The sequence below is a fragment of the Nannospalax galili genome, unplaced genomic scaffold (genome assembly GCF_000622305.1).
Source record: "Nannospalax galili isolate Female #2095 unplaced genomic scaffold, S.galili_v1.0 scaffold105, whole genome shotgun sequence".
NCBI classification, from domain to species: Eukaryota; Metazoa; Chordata; class Mammalia; order Rodentia; family Spalacidae; genus Nannospalax; species Nannospalax galili.
This window is the reverse complement of record NW_008354502.1, coordinates 765,347-786,122: the sequence shown is the minus strand read 5'-3', so window position 1 is coordinate 786,122 and position 20,776 is coordinate 765,347. Positions and strand designations below refer to the sequence as shown.

The window sequence follows — 20,776 nt, the reverse complement described above, 5'->3', positions numbered from 1 at the left end:
CCTTGTTTCTCTAGTGTCTTCAGTAAGTCTTCAAATCAATAGGAAAAACAACTGAAAACTGAACGAATGCAAAAAGCCAACACCCTAAAAATGACACAGCTCATAAAACTCTGAAAAATGCTCAGTTCACAAGAAATCAGAGAAGTATGACTTAAATTGAGATACTTCAATTTAAGAAACTGGGACAAATAGTAAAATATCGTAGTAGAAAAATGTGTGAGAACATGGAGAAAGCAATCCCATTTGCTCTTGGGAGATGAGTGAATAATAGAGAAATTAAGAAGGACTAAGGAAAGTTAATTCCGTAATTTCACTGAATGAATGGGATTATTCAGTGAACACTATTTATAAAATAAATGTATTGAAACCATCAATAGGAAAGGAACAATGAAGCTTTTGAAAACTCACCCTGGAAGAGTGGGCAGTAATGAATAAACCAGCTCTAAATTGCTTGTTACTTTTGGGAAGTCCCTGACCTCTTTTAATGTCTTGTTTTACCTGTTTTTACACTATAAAATGGTAATATCACCTTCATGAAGTGAAATGAGAGTGGCCAAACAGGACAAAGTAAGGAGTGTCATACACATTGTTGAGTGGCAATATCAATTTGCTACTGCTGTGGCAAAAATCTGAGGTAAACAATGTAACGAGGAAAGATTTATTTTGGTTCACAGTTCAGAGGTTTCAGTCCATAGTCAGCAGTTGGCTCCATTGCTATGGGCCTGTGCTGAGGCAGGAGAGGCATGTGACATAGGAAGCTGCTCACTTATGACAGCCAGTAAGCAAAGAGAAAGACAAGGGACAAGATATACATTCCAAAGTTATCCACACAGTGACCCATTTCCTCTGAAGAGGCCTACTAGCCACAGTTTACACCACATCCCAGTAATCCAATCAATTATGAATTCATCAGTGGAATAATTCAGAGCCCTCATGATCCAATCATTCCCCCAGACTACCACTCCAAACACTGCATTGGTAATGAACAGTTTCATTTTCGATGACTTAGGAGAGAAAGGTTCATTTGGTCACAATTTCAGGTTACAGCCCATCATTGTGGGGAAATGAAGGCAGCAGGAACTTGAAGCAGCTGGTCATATCACATCTCTTCAATGCAGAGAGAATGAATGCTGCATGCTTGTGCTCAGCTCACCTTCTCCATGCTTACCCAGTTCAGAATCCCCTATCTAGTGAATGTTGCCACTTATAGCTGTGGGTCTTCCACTGACTGGCATAATCAGGATACTCCCTCACAGCTGGGACTCTCATCCCCTCCTGTGACCTGGAGCTGTGGTTCTTCCTTTGAGCTGGAACTGTAGTTCCCCTCCTGTGAGCAGGAGCAGCGGTTCATCTCCTATGAGCTGGAGCTGTGGTCCTCTCCAGTGGGGCTGGAGTCCTGGTCCTCTCCTGTGAGCTGGAGATGTGGTTCCCCTCCTGTGAACTGGAGCTGCAGTCCCCTCCTGTGAGATGTAACTGTGCTACCCTCACAATAATATTGACTCCAAGTCCCAAGAGGGATGATTGTAATGACTGTGCTGGATCAGGTGCTCACCCACTGTTGAAGATTAATGAACCTTTCAACTCTCACTGGAGAAGTTTCTGTATGCAGCAGATGGTGACTGACACAGAAACTTGCAGCTTTCTAATGTTTGGGGAGGAAGGGGCTGCAGAGTGCATATCACTGAGTGGACCGCCTCTGTCAGGTTTCTGGAGCTCAGGGCTTGGGGATCATAGCAGAGGAAGAGGTGAAAAGATTGTAGAGCCAGAGGTTGTGGATGACCATGGCGGGGGTGGGGGGCAGTTTCGGGCAAAGTTCTCCAGACAGTTGGTCAGTTACTCATAAGAACTCACAGCAGTGGTGACAGCAGGAACAAGTACTATGCAAGCTCCAGTGGATTGACCCACACTGGAGAACATTTGGGGATTCAAAACAGACTCTATAGGCTTCATAATATATACATAGTATATTGAATTGAGTGTGGGGGGTAATGTGGAGAAGTGTGGACAGGAAAGGATATAAATGTCATCAAATTATACTGTATGGAAATTGCAAAAATTCAATAAAAAAAAACTTTAAAAAAAAATATTCCTTCACAGACATGCCCAAGGCCAACCTGACTGAGACAAGCCTTAATTGATTCAATTCCTCATTAAGACTCTGCCCAAGTGATTCTAGATTGCTTAAGTTGACAGTTGAAACTAACCATCACACCAGGCCTTCAACATATGAGCCTTCAGGAGATGTTTCGTGTCTAAACCATAACATCCAGTGCCTACAAAGCCTAAGGCACATTAGAATATGATGGTCTCTTGTCTAGGAAATATGTGTCACAGGCATTCTCTTAGAGAGATGAAGGAATGTGGTATGTGTTGGAAATAAATGTTTATTAACTCCTGAACATAAAGAAGGACAGCTGAACAGGCCAAGGACAGAATCAAATAAGGTATCAAGAAGCTCTCATTTAAGAAACGATCATGAAAGACTATGCTAGAAGACTTCACTAACTTATCTCATTCCAAAAACCACAGACTCAAAACCAACCAAATTCCAATGAAGTATAGTATGAAATAAGAATTATTCTGAAGCAGCTTCTAAAGCTGTGACTGCCACCTTCTCAGTTTCTGTTTTATGCTAAGTGGGAGGGATTTCAAAAACTCTCAGGGATTGGGAAAAATCTGTAACTATTTTTCTTAACACTAGATGTCTTGATATATGAAGAAAATAATCTAAGTATGAAGCCGACTGCTGTTAGCACTATTAAACTACAATGGAACTTAGAATGGTTTCCAGAGGAAATTTTACTCTGCAAAATTCTGATTTTCCATTAAACTATGTCAACCTTCATAAAAGACAGAGAGATGTTTGAACTTAGATCACAAAGAGTGTGTGGAGAAAGCCTAGGTTGTATTCTGAAACAGAAAGAGACAACAGATTCCTGTTATGTGAACACACATTGCATTCATGCACCAACCTTCAATACAATATCAAGAATAAAGTATTAAAAGTTCTAAAGATACAGTAAAAGCGATCAGTAAAAGCTAAGTAAAACTAAAATAGATTAAAGCCTCAAAAAGCTATATTTAATGATAGTAGTTTAAAACAAATTGCAAAGGGTCCAGAAATATGTTCCTCAAAAAATTTCTCCCTCAGTCCAATTGGGAAGCACAGAGAACATTCAAAAGATCGAACAGCCTACATAGCCTAGCTTGGCAAATAACTCCATTTATGGTTGATGGGGCTTAGAATGTCACTTGCACTAAAGTTAACTTCAATTCCAAACCTGAAGAAAGCCAAAAGGGTATTTTTTAAAGGAAATAAAATATATATTGTGTATTTTCATGCATTTTAGTAATAAAATACTTTAATGGAAACAATAAATTTATACTATAAAAATAAAGACATTTATAAACCTTTCCTACCGCCGAGCCTAAAAACGTTAATAGCAAAGAGGCAGATACAGAAATATGAACACCTGCTGGCAGTTCAAGAAGATTTAGTCTTAGCCGGGCCTGGTGGCTCATGCCTTTGATCCCAGCACTAGGGAGACAGAGGCAGGTGGATCTCTGTGAGTTTAAGGCCAGCCTGGTCTACACAGTTGCAGGCCAGTTGGGGCTACAGAGAGACCCTGTCTCAAAAAAGATGAGAGAGAGAGAGAGAGAGAGAGAGAGAGAGAGAGAGGGGGGGGGAGGAGAGAAAGAAAAAAGAAAGAAAGGAAAGAACACTTTGTTCCTTCCACATGCATTTCATTCCAATATTCAACACACAACAGATGCTTTGATGATATAAGCAGGACACTTATTAAGGAACATTGAATGAAAATTGATTTCTACTTTTATTGCAAGTTCCTTAATAATAAAGCAACACATAACCCTGTTAAAGAACATTAAGTGAATATTGATTTTTTACTTCTATTATAAGTCCCTTTAAGACTAATACAGAAAACATAAACATCACGATAGTAACTTATTGTTACTGACATGGTCTTCTCTGACACATAAGCATCATACACCATAACACACACACACACACATGCACACACACGCACACACACACTCACACACACACTATAATTTACTCCACTCTAAATACCCATAGTTTAACTTACATGAACTCAAACAGCAAAATTAGGAGCTGAAGATATAGCTCAGTTGGTAGAGCACTAGCCTGGCACTGGCGAAACCCTGGGTTCAATGCCTAGCACCTGAAAGTAAATAAATTATTTAAAATGCAAACATAAATGTATACAAACAAGCTCAAGGCCTAGAGAAAGAGAAGTTCATCTATGACACCATTAGTGGCCTTAGAATATAGTTCTGAAAAAAGAAAGTTCTCTGGGGATGAAGATCGAGATGGTAGTCTGACTTGTACCTGCCTCCAGCCAGCTGGGCTAGCAGTAGATCACTGCACCTACTTCCTTCTGCACAGCTGCACACGCCTGACCTTTGACAAAATCAAGCAGAAACTCCATCAAGTCGGTGGTTCTTTTTGCCTGCTTCATGGTTCTACCATCCTGTAACTGATATCTGTTATATGAGAGGTACAAATGTATTTCCATGTATAGACTATATGAAAAATAATAAAACATGGTCAGAAAGCCTTATACAGTGCTGTGAGGAGTATAAGTTTACTTAGGAAACATTTAATACTATTTAGTTCAGATTAATGTGCCCCTACCTTGTGAGTCAGCAACTCAGCTGGATATGTACTCCAGGAGCAGTGGTGTGCGCAGTGCAAAGCTGTCGATGACACTCAAAGCGTCTGGTAAATTGGATGGATAAAATTATATCTCTGTTGTAACTGAGTGCTGAAACTAAGCATTTCATCTGGTCATAAAAGGAGCGAATGAAGCACGTTATCAGAACCTGTGATGTTGTAATTAATAAAAATCATAGATATCATGCTATATTTTGTAGTTGCTGTAAATATATCAAAATTCATTTTACTCTCATCATGACTTAAAATTTTTATCTTACATCCACCATTAGATTGTCATTTAATACCTACATAAAGAAATGTTTTTCAGTAACTTACCTTTAAATTGTAACGATTTGGTTTCAACATAATTTGTTTACTTTATACCAATACTATTTGCTAAGCATATAAAAGTCTTCCAGGGCCGGGAGTCTTCCAGGGCACGCTTTTAATCATAGCACTTGGGAGGCAGAGACAGGTGAATCTCTGTTGAGGCCAGCCTGGTCTACATAGTGAGGCCAGCTGGGGCTACAAGGAGACGCTGCATCAAACACACACACACACACACACACACACACACACACACACACACACACAAAATCCAAAGGCTCACAAAATTTCCAAGTTCATGACATTAAAAGAGTTCTTCACCCCGATAAACACTAAATGATGTAGACTAGTGTACATTAGCCAGGTGGTCAAAGAGCTATTTTTTAATCAGGTATTGTGATGAATTAGCCATTTAAACAACAGAAAGAGGGAAAGACTGCATTTGGGAAGAGTGGTAAGCTGAGTTCTAAACTGTCATAGTATCCTTCGTTGGAAAATCATCAAATACTAGATTATGCCCAAGGGGGGGGGAAGACATGCATTAGAAAAACAAAAATGGTAAATGAAATTATTCTGAATGCCAAAAATCAGAGGATGTGAAAGGTCTGTTTTTATTTCGCAGAACTATTTTTTTTTAATTTAAAAAAAATTTGTTTTTACACCCACTTCCCAGATAGCACCCTCCCATAAACTCTCCCACCCCCTCCCACTAGAGCCCTTATACTCTGATATCCCGGCTACTGTCTGCTGTGTTGTCGGCACCCTCAGCATCCCCCACTACTTGCCCTTCTGGTGAATCTAGTCAGCCTATCTGGAGGTCTTTGTTTTAGGAGGGTCAGCTCTTCCTCATCTAGCGGTAATCAGTTGTCAATATTCCTTTGGATAAGACTGGGGTCTGCTGTTCATTTTCCCACTTCTATGCTGGGTTACTATCTGGGAATCCCTTTGGCCACCGTGGCCAACAACTCAAAAGAAGGTATCGCCTGTCTGGCATTGTTGCTTGTTATGTAGTCTTTAGCTATTCATATGGACTCTTATGAAATTATATTGGCCCCTTTCATCTTTGGTTATACTTTCCTTTTGGGTGTTTAAGAACTATTTTATTTCAATCTCCATATGTGTGGACTGAATTTCTCGTTTCAGGGCAGTGGCACCACCATTCTGGGCTCCAGGAAAATGAACTCAATGTTTTTCAAAAGCCTCCCAAGGCCATGCTGGGGTGACTATAGGATGCAAAGAATTCAGCGCATAAAGATGTAGGCTCCTGGGTCTGTGCCACCAGGTCACCGGCGGGACTTTAACGCACCCACGCGCTCCCGAACACCTACAGAAACATCTGCTCTGGGAGCCACTGAGGTGGAGACCCAAGTGGAATTGGATGATGTTGGCTTCCGGCTCTTTGGAACTTCACCTTTGACGTCAGGGCAAGACCCTCCCCGGCCGCGGCAGAGGCGACCCTGAGCCCCGCCCAGTCCGTGTCCGCCGATTGGCTGGTGCCTCGTCCGCCTCCAGGAAGCCGTGAGAGGGGCGTCTCAGAGCTCGGCCACCGCCTTCCTGGGCGCTCGCCGCCGCGCCATGCTCGCCCTGCGAAACGGCCTGAACCGGGCTCTGGCCCTGCGGACGCTCCCGCCTCAGGTACCGGCCGCGGGCCGCCTCAAAGATGAGCGGGGGAGGTGGGCGGGACCCGAGTGCAGGAGATGGCCGGGGCCTGTGGGGTGTGGGGACCCGGAATACAGGAGGTGTGCGGAGCGGGTTGGGTGTGGGGACCAGTGTGCAGGAGGTGGGCGTGGCCTGTGGGTGGGGACTCGAGTGCCGGAGATGGGCGGGGCCTGTGGGACCCTAGAGCTGTGCTCAGTGATAGATGTTAAGTAGAGGTAGTTTTTCTGCCCGGAGTGGTGGTGCACGTCTTTAATCCCAGTTTGGGAGTGAGTTTGAAGCCAGCCTGGTCTACATAGTGAGTTTCAGGACAGCTGGGGCTACAAGGAGACCCTGTCTCAAAAAAAGGACAAAAAAAAAAAGATAGTCTCTCACTTTGTAGCTATGGCTGACCTGGAACTGGGTATGTAGACCAGCCTGGCCTCCAAAAGATGAGCCTGCCTCTGCCTCCCAAGCTCTGGGATTGAACATTGTAGGTGCTAGGCTGTTTATTTTGTTAATAATGTTAATATTCTGTTATTAACAGTGTGGTTAAAAAACACAAAAAGTTGGGGGCTGGAGAGATGGCTCAGCAGTTAAGAACACTGGTTGTTCTTGCAGAAGACCGGGGTTTGAATCACAGCACCCACCTATCCGGAGCTCCAGTCCCAGGGGATCTGACAGCCTCTTCTGACCTCCACGGGCATTGCATGACATGGGTGCACTTACCTACATACCTACATGCAGGCAATATATGCATACACATAAAATAAAAAGAATAATTTTTTGTTTTAAAGTTAAAAAAAAAAAAAACGCAAAAAGCTGAACCAGCCTTGGTGGGCACAAGCCTTTAATCCCAGCATTGGGAAGACAGAGGCAGCCAGATGGAGTCCAGCCTGGTCCACATAGCAAGTTCCAGGTCAGCTAGGTCAGCTGGGGCTACAAGTAGATAAAAAAAAAACCACAAAAAACTTGTCTACCAAACACAAACACTGCAGTGTTTTTGGTGGCAACATTAGTCACCTGGGGTAATATGACTATAACTCATAATAATCTTGAATGAAATGAACTCCGTAGATGATTATTCTAACCCTATGCACAGATAAAATTCATATTGTACTATTTTAAATTTCATATTCAACTGTTTTGTAAACAAAAATGGAGTAAAAGCCTATTGCTTTCATTAGTCATGCTGATAATCAGGATAAACCTTAATTTGGCCCTAGCTCTAGGTACCAAAATACTTTGGTCTATTTTACTGGTGTAATTAGCTTCAGAAAATGAGCACCTGCTAATCCAGCCTACATAAAATGGATTTATAAATTAGAATGCTGTGTCAGTTTATGTGTGTGTAATGATACACAACATAATTTATGGTAAGGCATTTCCTCATAGTTTTTAAATCACAACATGAAGGTTTTCGTACAGAGCGCATGACTTTTAAGGGCTGTTTCCATCAACCTAGATAACTGGATGCATTAAATGCCCTTCACAGCATCTGTCTTTTGAGACTAATGATTCGAAACACTTCTGACTCCTTGAATTTTCCTTTTACACTTTTTGGTCCACTATGCTGTAATAGAGTGGATGTGCAGTGCAGTTGATGGTACATAACGTCTTACTGCCTTAGTTACATTCCAGTCCGCTTTTTGACCAGTAATTTATATCACTGAGCATTAAAAAATGTTTAGATCTAAATAGTAATAGTCCTTTTTCAGAAACCCCAACATCTTCTACTTGTAAACATTTTCATTATGACTGCCAAGAGACATGCTTACCGAATTTGCAAGCTTCTTTTCAATGGGCAACTCTAGTACATATTCTGTTGACTAATACAATTTTGACTAAAGAAAACTCTAAACTTACAAGAATCCTAATTGTAGATCTTTGGGCAAGCTTATTATTATTACAATTCCAGGGATTGCTTTTTAGCAGCTTCTCATGAGAATGTAGTTAAAGATAACTTCCTGCTGGGAAAGAGCAGCCATACATTATTTTGGTGTATTTAACAGTGATTATGTCTATTGGCATCTCTGCATAACATGTCTATAACGAGTAGATGGGAGAAATAGGAATATAGATGATTTGTCTACTGTGTGTCCCTTGTTTCCAGGCTCAGCCATATGATTATAACAAGATAAAGCTTACCTTTACTAAAAATACCTAAATTTCCTTTGTCTTTTTTCAGATACGTTCATCTTTTGCCACAGGCCCCAGGCAAAGTGATGGAACATTATATGAATTTCGTACCTATTTTCTCAAGCCCTCAAAGATGAATGAGTTCCTGGAAAATTTTAAGAAAAATGTTCACCTTCGAACAGCTCACTCTGAATTGGTTGGATATTGGAGCATAGAATTTGGAGGCAGAATGAACAGAGTATTCCATATTTGGAAATATGGTATGAATCACCCAGGTTCTGTTGGATGTTACATGCTCAGTTTTTCTATCTGTATTTTTCTATCTGTATATATAGGTTAAATAAGACAAATTAAAAGCAGTGCAGGACCAAAGCCAAGTAAATTTAGTAATTACTCAGTGACCCTTTTGCTCAACCTTGCTCAAACTCTATGGCCAACATGAATGGGATCATGCAGACTCCTAATCGATCCTAACTTTGTCAACTAAACATTAATCTTCAAGAAGTTTTAAAATGGTTTGTTGAAAAACATATATTATCTATTTTATTTTATGTGTATAAGTGTTTTGTCTACATGTGTGTAAGTGCACCCATGCTATACAATGCCTGTGGAAACCAGAAGGCCCCCGGAGTTGGAGTTATACACAGTTTTTAGCTTCCTAAACCCAGATTATCTGTAACAGCAGCCAGTGTTCTTAACCACTGAGCCATCTCTCCAGCCTGGAAAAAAATACATTTTTTTTTATGAAATTTAAAACAATGCTTTCAAAAGCCCAAGTAGATGCAGATTACAAAGTGAACGGAGTATCTTTTTTTTTTTTTTATTAATAAAGCTAGAGCTAGTTATCAGCATTTTAGTGAAAATAATTTGTATAATTAGGGACTTTGAGAGGGAATGACAGTCAACTTTTAAGTGTCTCTCGGCTCTTGAGATTTAATGATCTTGTTGTATTTAGTGATCACTTCCGTTTCATTTCTTCACACTTGTAAAGAATTCACTGTCATGTTACCCAGCAAAGTTAAGGTAAAGGAAGTGGAGAAAGTTCTTCCCACTCTGAAGATGGCTTTCCCATAAGGAAGGAGAACAAATTACAAGAGTCCCCAGAATCCTGTGTCTTAACAGTCCACATCAGGGCTTGAGGCTGCCCAAAGAACTCTTAATAATTCCATTTAGAATTTGTCCCTCCGTGTCCAAATTAATATTCATAAAATACTTCACTATGAAAAATGTTGATTCTGTATCTACCATTATCAAGTTCAAGATTTTTCCAAGTTGTAACAAAACAAGCCCCATTAAAATAATAATGTGCCCTTCAGATAGGGCACTTTAATCATGACCCATTAAGAACACTAAACCTTGAAATACCTCATTTAGGTATTCAGAGGGTATTATTACTCATCCTCAGAAGCCACATGGAGCTCTTAACAGTCCTCCCATGAGACTCCAGTAGTAAATGGAGTGCTGGGTCCACACACTGGTGAATGTGTGTCCCTGCTTGAGTTACCGAGCAGAAACATAAATGCTGAGGAGACAGAAAAGCTGACAGTAGTGAGAGAATCGGCGCTGTTTCTTGAAAAGCTGAAAGAAGAGGCTTACCAAGTGCATTCTAATTTTTCTGTGTTGAAATGGATTCAATAAACACTTGATTTGACCACCTGCCACCACTGCTGAAGTAAAAATATTCTTTCTATAAATTGGGACTTTCAGTAAAATGCCTCAGTTGAATAATAAGAATAGTCGACAGATACTGAGTACCGAGTGCTGAGCACGGCTCTAAGCCCTCTTACTTGTATTCATTTAATCCGCACCATAAGCCTGGAGGCTGATACTATGCTGTTTTCTCCTATCACAGACTAGGAAACAAAGCACAGAAACAGAATAACTTAACTCACATATACAGCTTCAAAGTGGTAAAAATCTGTGACGCCCATTCTGTGAGATTACAATAGTTGTTTCTGTTGTTTCTCCTTGAGGACCATAAGTGACTTGAGGCAGATAGCGCATTTCTTCATTTGGGTGTTTCAAAGCCGTAACACAGTGTTTTGCTGCAGGTAAGTGTTTGCTGGCTTGGGTACAATCTAAAGATGCACTGGTTTTACTAGATGATTTTAAGTTAATTTTTTAAACTTTCTCAATTCTCTTCTCCCATAGATAATTTTGCTCATCGAACTGCAGTTCATGAAGCCTTGGCCAAGGATAAGGAATGGTAAGAACAGTTCCTCATTCCAAATTTGGCGCTCATTGATAAACAAGAGAGTGAGATTACCTACCTGGTACCATGGTGCAAAATAGGAAAGCCTCCCAAGGAAGGTGAGTCTTTCCTCTTAGCCTCTGTGAGTTTTAATCACTAAAATAGTAAAGCTGTTAAGTTATAGATAAACAAAAGTCATACACAATGTATATACACACACATCTTTTAAAATTTATTTATTTTTATGTGTATGCGTGTCATGCCTGCTGTGTAGGTAAGTGCACCTGTGTCGTGCAATGCACATGGAGGACAGAAGAGACCGTCGGAATCCCTGGAACTGGAGTTACTGATGGTTGTTAGCTGCCATGTGGGTGCTGGGATTCGAACCCAGGTCTTCTGCAAGAATAGCCAGTGTTCTTAATTGCTGAGCCATCTCTCTAGCCCCAAGAAATAGATTTTTTAATATAAGAATGTGCTGTGATTATTGAAATGAAAACTAACTTAAACCTCTTAGTTTATCCTCAAAGAAATGAAAATTAATTAATGAAGATCTTTTTTTTCCAAACTAAGACTTTTGTGGGTTGGTAAAGCTTACCTACAATATAGGAAATGTTTATATAGTATTAAACATGAACTTATTTTTTGAAATTTCCTCATTTTTATGCTTGAGACAAGGTCTCACTAGTGTAGGTCAGGTTGGCCTCTAACTCACAATCTTCCTGCCTTAACTTTTCAAATGCAGAGGTTATAAGTATGTACCACTGTGCTAGCTTAAATAATATAAACATTTAAATATAAAAATATTTTCAACAAATTATAACAGCTTTGTATAATTTGTTTCTCTATTGCTGGATAAAATATTGACCAAAACCAATTCAGGGAGGAAAGGGTTTATTTAATCTTACTCTTTGTGTTGCTTTGAGTAAGAATGTTCCCCATAGGCTCCAAGTATTTGGACATTTTGTCCCTAGTTGGGGTGCTGTTTTGGGAGGTCTTAGAAGGTGTGACTTTGCTGGAGAAAGCACGTCACTGGGAATGGACTTTGAGAATTCTTGAGCCTTGCTGGATTTCCAATCTCTTTGCTTCCTGTGCCTGCTTGAAGATGTGACCACACTGGGCTTTCTGCTCTCAATACCTCTGCCACCATGCCTCCTCCACCATTATGGCCTCTCTCCCCTGGAACAGTAAGGCACATAAAGTCTTCCTTCTCTAAGTTGCCTTGGTCATGGTGCCTTATCACAGCCTCAGAAAAGTAACTAATACACTGTTCCAAGTGCCAGTCCATAACTGAGGGAAGTCAAGACAGGAATTTAAGCAGGGCAGGAACTTGGCCGTAAGAACTGAAGCACAGGGCATAGAGGAATGCTGCTTACTGGCTTGTTCCTCTAGCCTGTGTTCAGCCTGCTTTTTATACAACCTAGGGCCACCTGTCCAGGCATAGTACCACCTACAATGGGCTGGGCCCTCCTACATCAACCAGCAATTAAGAAAATGCCTCACAGACATGGCCACAGGTCAGCCTGTCCTAGTTAGTTTTTGATTGCTGTGATAAAACACTGACCAAAACTAACTTGGGAAGAAAGGATTTCTTTTGCTTGTCCCTCCTCATCATGGTCCATAATCGAGGGAAATCAGGGCCAAAACTCAAAACAGGAACTAGGAGGCAGGCACTCAAGCAGAGCCCGTGGAGGAATGTTCCTTACTAGCTGGCTTCCCTGGCTGTGCTCAGCTTGTTTTCTTATACAACCTGCCTGGATCACCTGCCCAGGGTTGGCACCACTCCACAAGGGCACTCAACAATCAAAATGCCCTACCTGTGTGACCACAAGCCAGTCCAACAGAGGAAATTCCTCAGTTGAGGTTCCCTCTTCCTGGTGTGTCAAGTTGACACTGAAGCTGTCCAGCACAGTCTTAAATCAAGCACATCTTTATTTATACAGTGGACTATTTGGAAGGAGTGAACTAGCTGGAGCTGCCATGGTACATTACTGTAGTCTAACTTCTCTGTCTCCCTCTTGCTGATTTAAAGAAACTTTATCTCAGTCCAGCTTTAAAGAAAGGTCAGGCTAGAAAAGCATTTAATATCTTTTAAGCTTTGTTTTATTTCCCCTGTTTTTCCTAAGTCTACAGTGTATTTTAGATGACAAGATATGTGAAAAGTCTCATTGAGATCTTTATCTTAGATTTCACCTTGCCTCTCAGCACTGTCTAAAAATAGTTGGCAGTTCTTGCAGTGTCAAATCTTGACTCTCTTTTTTTAATTGTTTATATTTATTGTGTGAGTGTGTGTGTGTGTGTGTGTAGGTAAGTAGGTAGGTAGGTAGGTAGGTAGGTATGTGGGCAGGTGGGTGTTCCGTGGTACACACATGGAGGTCAGAGGGTCACTTGCAGAAATTGCTCTCTTCTTCCACCATGTGGGTTCCTAGGAACAAACTCAGGTTGTCAGGCTTGGCAGCAAGCACCTTTACCCACCGACCCATCTCACTGGCCCCAAATCTTGATTCTTTCCCCCTGTGTTGTACATGATTCTGTAATGACTTTGTACTTCTTTTCTTGTCTGATCTACTTATCCCCAGTTTCTTTCTCTCTACCTACCTTATATTTCTGACTAGAGGTTAAAAGTCTTTTCAAGGGACACTTGGATGTGAACAATAAAACCATTTTTTGATTCTTTATCTTCAGAAACTCAGGTATGACTGTAGGTCAGCTGTTTCCTTGCTGTTCGTGTTAGGAATAGACACTAATGACTATGATACCACCCTTAGAATGAGAGGAAGAAGGAAATGCAGACCGTCAGAAGACACTTCTCTTAGGACTTTTCTTATAGACTTAAAACAGCATAAAATCCTTGGTCATGATAAATTCTCAGTATCTGTACATGGATATTGTAGACAGATTAAAAATATTTCATGTAATTGTTCATATATAGCTTCTGCTTTCCCTCTGTTATTAAGCTTAACAAATTAACCTTGAGCATAGACAATACATTTTTAAACATATAAGCAAGCATCTGTACATGTGCCTGATCCTTCAAACATAAATATATTGATAGGGTTACCTGTCACTCAAAGATAATTAAAATTGACTATCTTCTGTTAATTTTATTTTTCTGTTTATTCTAGGAGTCTATGAACTGGCTACTTTTCAGATGAAACCTGGTGGCCCAGCTCTGTGGGGTGATGCGTTCAAAAGGGCAGTTAATGCCCATGTTGATCTTGGCTATAGCAAACTAGTCGGTGTTTTTCACACTGAATATGGAGCACTCAACAGAGGTCAGCTGTCCATCTCTGGGAAAGTGTATTGTGTGGTCTACTGTGCTTCTTGGGTTGTTTATCTCTCTTTTTAATTATGATTTTGATTTTTATTGCCAAATTTTTAGGTTTTTTTTATTATAAGGCACTGGCTTATATCTGTTTTTCTTTTAGAATGTTAATACCTTTTGAAACCTATTTCAAATGCTGAACTGTTGTTTAGATGCTAGATGAATCTTTAAGAAATTATTATTTTCATTCTTTTTCTTCTAAAAGTCTTGTTTTCATTTTTTCAAAATAATGTTATTTGAGGTAGAGATTGTCTCTGAATGAAAATGTAATACACATTTTTATAAATACTAAAAAATTACCTATTATTTCTAAAGGTAATACTATTATACATACGTAAACAACACAGGAATACAAAGACCAAAATGTTATTAGGAAAAAGCTAGAAACAGTGTTTGTGCATGACTGTTGATAACTTCATAACATTCTAGTGGATAAACACAGCACCAGTATGAAGACCTTGCACTGGGACCCCTCTATAACCCCAGGCCTAGGAGATGGAAGAGGAGGCTGGCGAGTCAAGTCTAGCTGAACTGTTACACTCCAAGTTCAGTGAGAGACCCGGAATCAAAGAATAAAGTAGAGAACAGTTTGAGGAGAACATCCAATACTGACCTGTGTCCTCCACGTGTACACATGCATGTGTACACACACACACACACACACACACAGACTATCAGGGCCAGGGATGTAGATCAGTGGTGGCACACTTGCCTAGCATTCATTCACAATGCCCCAGATTGCCATGGCCAGTATGACACTCATTAAAAAAAAAAGGAGAGAAAGCTGGCATGCTGTCACATGCCTTTAATTGGAAGGCTGCAGAGGCAGGCAGATCTCTGTGAGATCAAGGCAAACCTAGATGGTCTACATAGCAAGTTCCAGGCCAGCTGGAGCTACATAGTGAGACCCTGTCTCAAAAAGTAAAACAAAACAGCAACCCAAACAAAACAAATGAAAAGGCCTGTTATAAAGAATTAAAGCAAACACATGATTTGCTTCTACAGTCCATGTTCTCTGGTGGAACGAGAGCGCGGATAGTCGTGCAGCTGGAAGACATCTTTCTCATGAGGATCCCAGAGTCGTGGCTGCTGGTGAGCTATTTCACTAGGTGTGGGTTATTATTAGAACTAATTTGATTCCACTGATAACTTTCTATGTCTTCTGAAATGTTTTTAGTTCGGGAAAGTGTCAACTACCTAGAGACTCAGCAGAATATGCTCCTGATTCCCACGTCATTTTCACCACTGAAGTAGCTTTCTACTGAAATGCCAGAGTGTCATTACCTGGTATCAGATGTGTCCCCTGATGGTGCTTAAGTTCTCCCAGGAGAGCTGTTCTTTTATTTGAAGGAGGTGGTAAGTTAATTCACTGTCTCCTCTGCATTTTTAAGGCTACCTATGCCATTTATCACAACCAGTTCAGGAAACAGTCATGTTCATTTCCTCCATGACGTTTCATGTCTATTAGACGTCAGAAATAGTTGCCATTACTTTTGTTTCCAAATCTTCTGTATTTTTAGAACTGATTGCTGTGTTCTGTTCAAATAATTTTGAATTTCCTTGCCTGGAAATATTTTTTAAATAGTTATACACAATATCTTGTCTTTTTTTCTGAGATTGAAAATTATTTTTTACCCAGTAATTTTTACTTTGTGATATCAAATGGAATTCATAAAAAAATCAAATTGAGCATATTTCATGACTTCGAAAAAGTACAGTCTCATGTGGCCACCTGTGTTTATTATGGTTTCACTTTAATTATTAATCTAAGTTAGAAAATGATACAGTCTACTTGTTGCTGTGTGATATGGTTTTGAAATGTTTATTTGTAATTGATTTTTACTGTTGTTTGCTTTTTCTTGTATCTCACAAAGATCCTGAGATGTTTATTTCAGAGATCTTTGTAATTCAGGAAGTGTGTGCCCTAATAAAAGCCTCCACATACATTCTGATTCTTTCAAATGTGTGTTGTATATTTATATCTTCTTCTCTGAAGCTCTTACTGTATTGGTGTGGGGTAATGACATCATAATAATGTGTCAACTTTATATACGTGTTAAGCTATATAGTGAAATACGATGCTGGTAATAAACAGCATGCTGGTAACCCCTGGTGGAGAGGCTCTGTGGTCCTGTCTGGTACCAGTGAGAAAGGCAGGCAGTGTTAGCTTTCACAGACACAGACCTTGTCAGCACTCTTTAGGCAAAGTTCAAAGCATTGTAACACTTCTCACCTTTCTGTAAAACTGTTGGAGACTTGGTATGTGCATGTGTGCTTAACATGCACATAAATTAGCAATTGAAATTAAAGTAGTTTCAGTCAAATGTTTTCTCTTGTGGTTCCTAGATTTTATGTAATAAGAAATGAAAATAGAAGCAAAACTGTCTATGGGAGCAGAGGGGACTAAGGAGAGTGGGCCCAGTGGAGGCGAAGGGTAGGGGCTGTGGAAGGGAATGTTCTCCATGTACGATATATAAACGTGTGACAATTTCCTTAGGTAACACAGTACCATATATAGTGAATATATATGATTGGTTTTCATTGCTAAAAACCAAAACAAACGGGGCTGAAGAGATGGCTCAGTGGTTAAGAACACTGGTTGTTCTTGCAGAAAACCCGGGTTCGAATCCCAGCACCCACATGGCAGCAAACAACTGTCTGTAACTCCAGTCCCAGGGGATCTGACAGCTTCTTCTGACCTCCGCAGGCATTGCACAACATGGTGCACTGACCTACATGCAGGCAATACACGCATATACATAAAATTAAAAAAGCAAAACAAACATACATAAAACGTTTACAGTTAAAAGAATTAAAATTTAATAAAAAAATTAAAGTTCATTCAAAAATGCTATGAAAGTAATTTCACACTTTGCTTCAGAATGTTGCAGCATCTGGCTCTTTTAGCATCATTTATCTTTGACCATTGCTATAGTAAAGTAAAAAGTAGGAGACAAGCGGCATTTTGATCTTTTTGATGGATATACTAAGAATTATCTTAAAGAGTCCCCTTAATTTAAGTCATGTAGCTCGTTCACTTGGCCTAAATCATATACCTTATTTTTTGTATTTAACTCCAACTTAAGATGATAGAGATGTGCCTTCTAAGAGGTCTAGTTTGAAAATGAAAGTAACATATATACAGGTTCACAAGATAACATTCTGCTTTTCTACAGTTGGTTTACTCTTTTCTCTTAAATGGTTCCCAACAGCTGCTCCCCCATCTTCATTCTCAGTTATTAAGCTTTCCATTTACTTCACAGAAATAAAATAATCAGAGGAGGGAGAGACAGGAGAGATAACGTAGGTGGTGTGAAAAACCAAAGAAATGTATTAGTTCAAAAGCCTACTGAAAAATGCACATACCATGTACATATGAGTGCTTATGTGTAGCTGAAGGCTATATAACAAAAACCACAGTGCCAGGTAGGGGAAACTTCCCTTCCAGTTGTTGTTCAGGGTGGTCTGTGGTGGTTTGAATGAGAATGTCCTCCATTGGCTCCGAGTATTTGAACATATTGTCCCCAGTTGGTGGCACTGTTTTGGGAGGTCTTAGAAGGTGTGACCTTCCTAGAGGAAGCATGTCACTGGGCTTAGAGAGTTCTTAAGCCTTGCAGAATCTCCGGTCACACTCTGCTTCCTGTGCCTGCTTGAAGATGTGAGAGCTTACTTTCTGCTACTCCAGCCACTTCTGCCGCCATGCCTCCCCACCATGATGGACCCTTGCCCCTTTGGAACAGTAAGCTAAATAAACTCTTTTATAAGTTCCCTTGGTTATGGTGTTTCTATCACAGCAACAGAAAAATAAATACATGGTCTCCCAAAATAACACAGGTTTGCCACAGTCCTTGATTGCCTCCCAGAACTTGAAGGTGAGATCATATTGCTGAAGATAGGACATACTTCAGACACATGACTGAGAGCAATCGAACTGGAACTGACCTGGAAGCCTCCTCTCTGTAGAGTAGCTCCCATAGTATCAGAAGATACTATGCAAACTGCCGAGAGAACCAATCAATGACCCCATGCAGCTATAAAGCCTACGAACCACACCAATGACCAGCCTAGCAAATAATCTCTCTACTGGTGCATTAGTGGCACTTTTATATTGAGAGTCATCAGCATCTGTCTAATTGGGCTTAAGACCCGCTCAAAGGGAGGGGACTCGTGAAAAATAATAATCAGAGGAGACTGCACTGACTGCCACCTCCCTATCACTGCCTGTAGGCAAGGTTTCTTACTTTTTCTTGGTGCCCCAAGCAAACACAAAGTCTTCCACTTGAAGGATATGGCTACAGTGGTTCTGTCTTCTGAGGCTACAGTTTTCCCTCATCTAGAGTCTTCTCCTCAGCATAAAAATGTTATTCGTTATCCCATCTTTAAAATAATGAAGACCTTCTGTCTCACCTTTTCCCTTTATGTCTCAAAAGAATGTCATCCTCCCTGCCTCTTCATACTCTTAAACACCACCTTACTACCATGCTAGCCAGTCAGCTCTCATCAAGCTCATTTTCCAGCCCTCATTTAGTGGATCTAGCAGTTGACCTCTTCGTTCTGGAACTACTGTCTTCAGTCCTTTAAGCCCAAACTTTACGTCTTCTCTCCTCATGATTGCTTTCTAATCTCCACCTTGTCTCCTGGACCTCCAATGATGCTGTACCCCAGAGCTGATGGCTTGGACTTCTCTGTACTATACTGACTTCCTGCGTTATGTCTCAGCCTTATGGCCTCAAATGGCTCCTGGATGCGGAGAGTCCCTCCAGTATATACCCACTTCCTGAAACCCACCTTTATCCAACTGCCGGTCTTCACACCTCCACCTCAATACCTGGTAGAAACTTCACATTTCACAGGTCCAAACCTGAGCTCTTCTTTTTGACCCAGAAAGCCTGTCTCAGTGAATGACAACTCTAGCGTATTTGCTCAGATCATAAACCCCAGTCATTCTTGGTGACTTCTTTTCTTTATGCCCTATTATACATGTCAGCAAAATCCGAAGCCTCCAGAATTGGATTACTTCATATCCCTGCCCCAACCAACCTGATTCAAGCTATCATTGGCATTTGGGGAAAAGCTCTTGGCTAATCTGTTCTTGTTCCCTCTGCCCTAACTCTAGTCTTTTTTTTTCAACACAGCAGCCAGAATAATGTAAAACATAAGCCAGATCATGTCACTTCCCTAATAGCTTCCTATCTTATTTTGGGTTGGTACTCAAAGTCCTTCAGGGTGGCCTAAGCTCTTGCAATCATAGGGCCCCCTGTTATCTTTCCTAGTCTTGGTGGTTGTAAGCTGCCCCTTCTGGGTACTAGGATCTGAACCACAGTCCTCTGAAAGAGCAGCAAGTGCTCTGAACTGCAGCCATTCTCCAGCCCTGGAACCACTGTCTGAGTCATTCATTGTCACTTCACTCATCTCAACAGTTCTAGACAATTGATGACTGCCTTCCAGAAATACATATTTCTTTGCATTTCAGTGAAAGGCACACCAAATTTCCCTCTTCCTCGCAGGCCATTCTTTTCCAGTTTCCTTTCCTAATATTTCTTCTAAACCTTAGGCTTCAATTTTCATTCTCTTCAGGTAAGCTCACCCGGTCCCCAGACTTAAAACTATGTGTCTGTACTGCTGATCTGCCCGTTTTAATGTTCTTTGCACCTGAGCTCCAGACTGAAATCCCAACTGCATGTTTTAAACACAAGCATCTACCTCATTCAGATCACAAACCAGGAGCCCTTTTTTAAATTGCAGTCTTTCCCTGATGGTCCCGTACAGCCCGTCAGCAAGTGGTGCTGGCTCTGAAGAGGCTGAACGTTGCCCTTCCTCCGTCTTCCTCCGTGCACCTCGGTCCACTCTACTGTCTTTTCATCTTCTCGTATGCCATTCTTCCCATAGCTGTCCACACTCTGAAACAGGCTTTAGATTATGCCGTACATGGTAACGTCACATTGTTGAAAGTTCTATGGCTCCTTGTCCCAAACCCTGACAGGGTTGGCAAGAACCTAAGAGATTTGATCTCTGCCTCCTCTGACTCTATCCTGCACTACTTCTCCCCAGAGACTTTGGAATTCTGTTTCCTCTGTAATTCATCAGGGTTTTTCCCATTCGGGCTTCTGAGTACTTTCTCCCAGAGCTGTTCTTGTGCCCCCTTCCATTGTTGCTCCTGCTCATTTTGTTCAGAACTGAACTTAAATGTCACTCCTCAGACAGGTCGTTTCTGACTTCTTCCCATCGGTATCCCCTTCCCATATTCTGTATTCTCCAAAGCATGTCCTGCTGTCTGAATGCATCAGTTTTGTTTGTCCACCCATCATTTGTCCTTCCCCAATACATTCATTAAACCAGAAATAATATTTTCCTCAACATCGTATCCTCAGAACCCAGAAGAGTGTCTGGCCTAAAAAGCTCAGTAAATATTTGCTAAATTAAGAAATAATGATGCTCAGTAAATCTTACAAGGAGAATTTTAACT

General features: G+C 40.7%; 1 protein-coding gene across 1 annotated transcript; it reads left to right on the top strand.

Annotated features, from left to right (window-relative positions):
* The first annotated feature begins 6,505 nt into the window (after window positions 1-6,505).
* LOC103748922 (protein NipSnap homolog 3A-like) lies at window positions 6,506-16,272 on the top strand. The gene is given in 6 exon segments (XM_008851703.3): window positions 6,506-6,658; window positions 8,847-9,057; window positions 10,949-11,107; window positions 14,111-14,260; window positions 15,316-15,402; window positions 15,488-16,272. Coding segments are annotated over 6 exon segments (744 nt in total). The 5' UTR covers window positions 6,506-6,598; the 3' UTR covers window positions 15,565-16,272.
* Window positions 16,273-20,776: the final 4,504 nt, after the last annotated feature.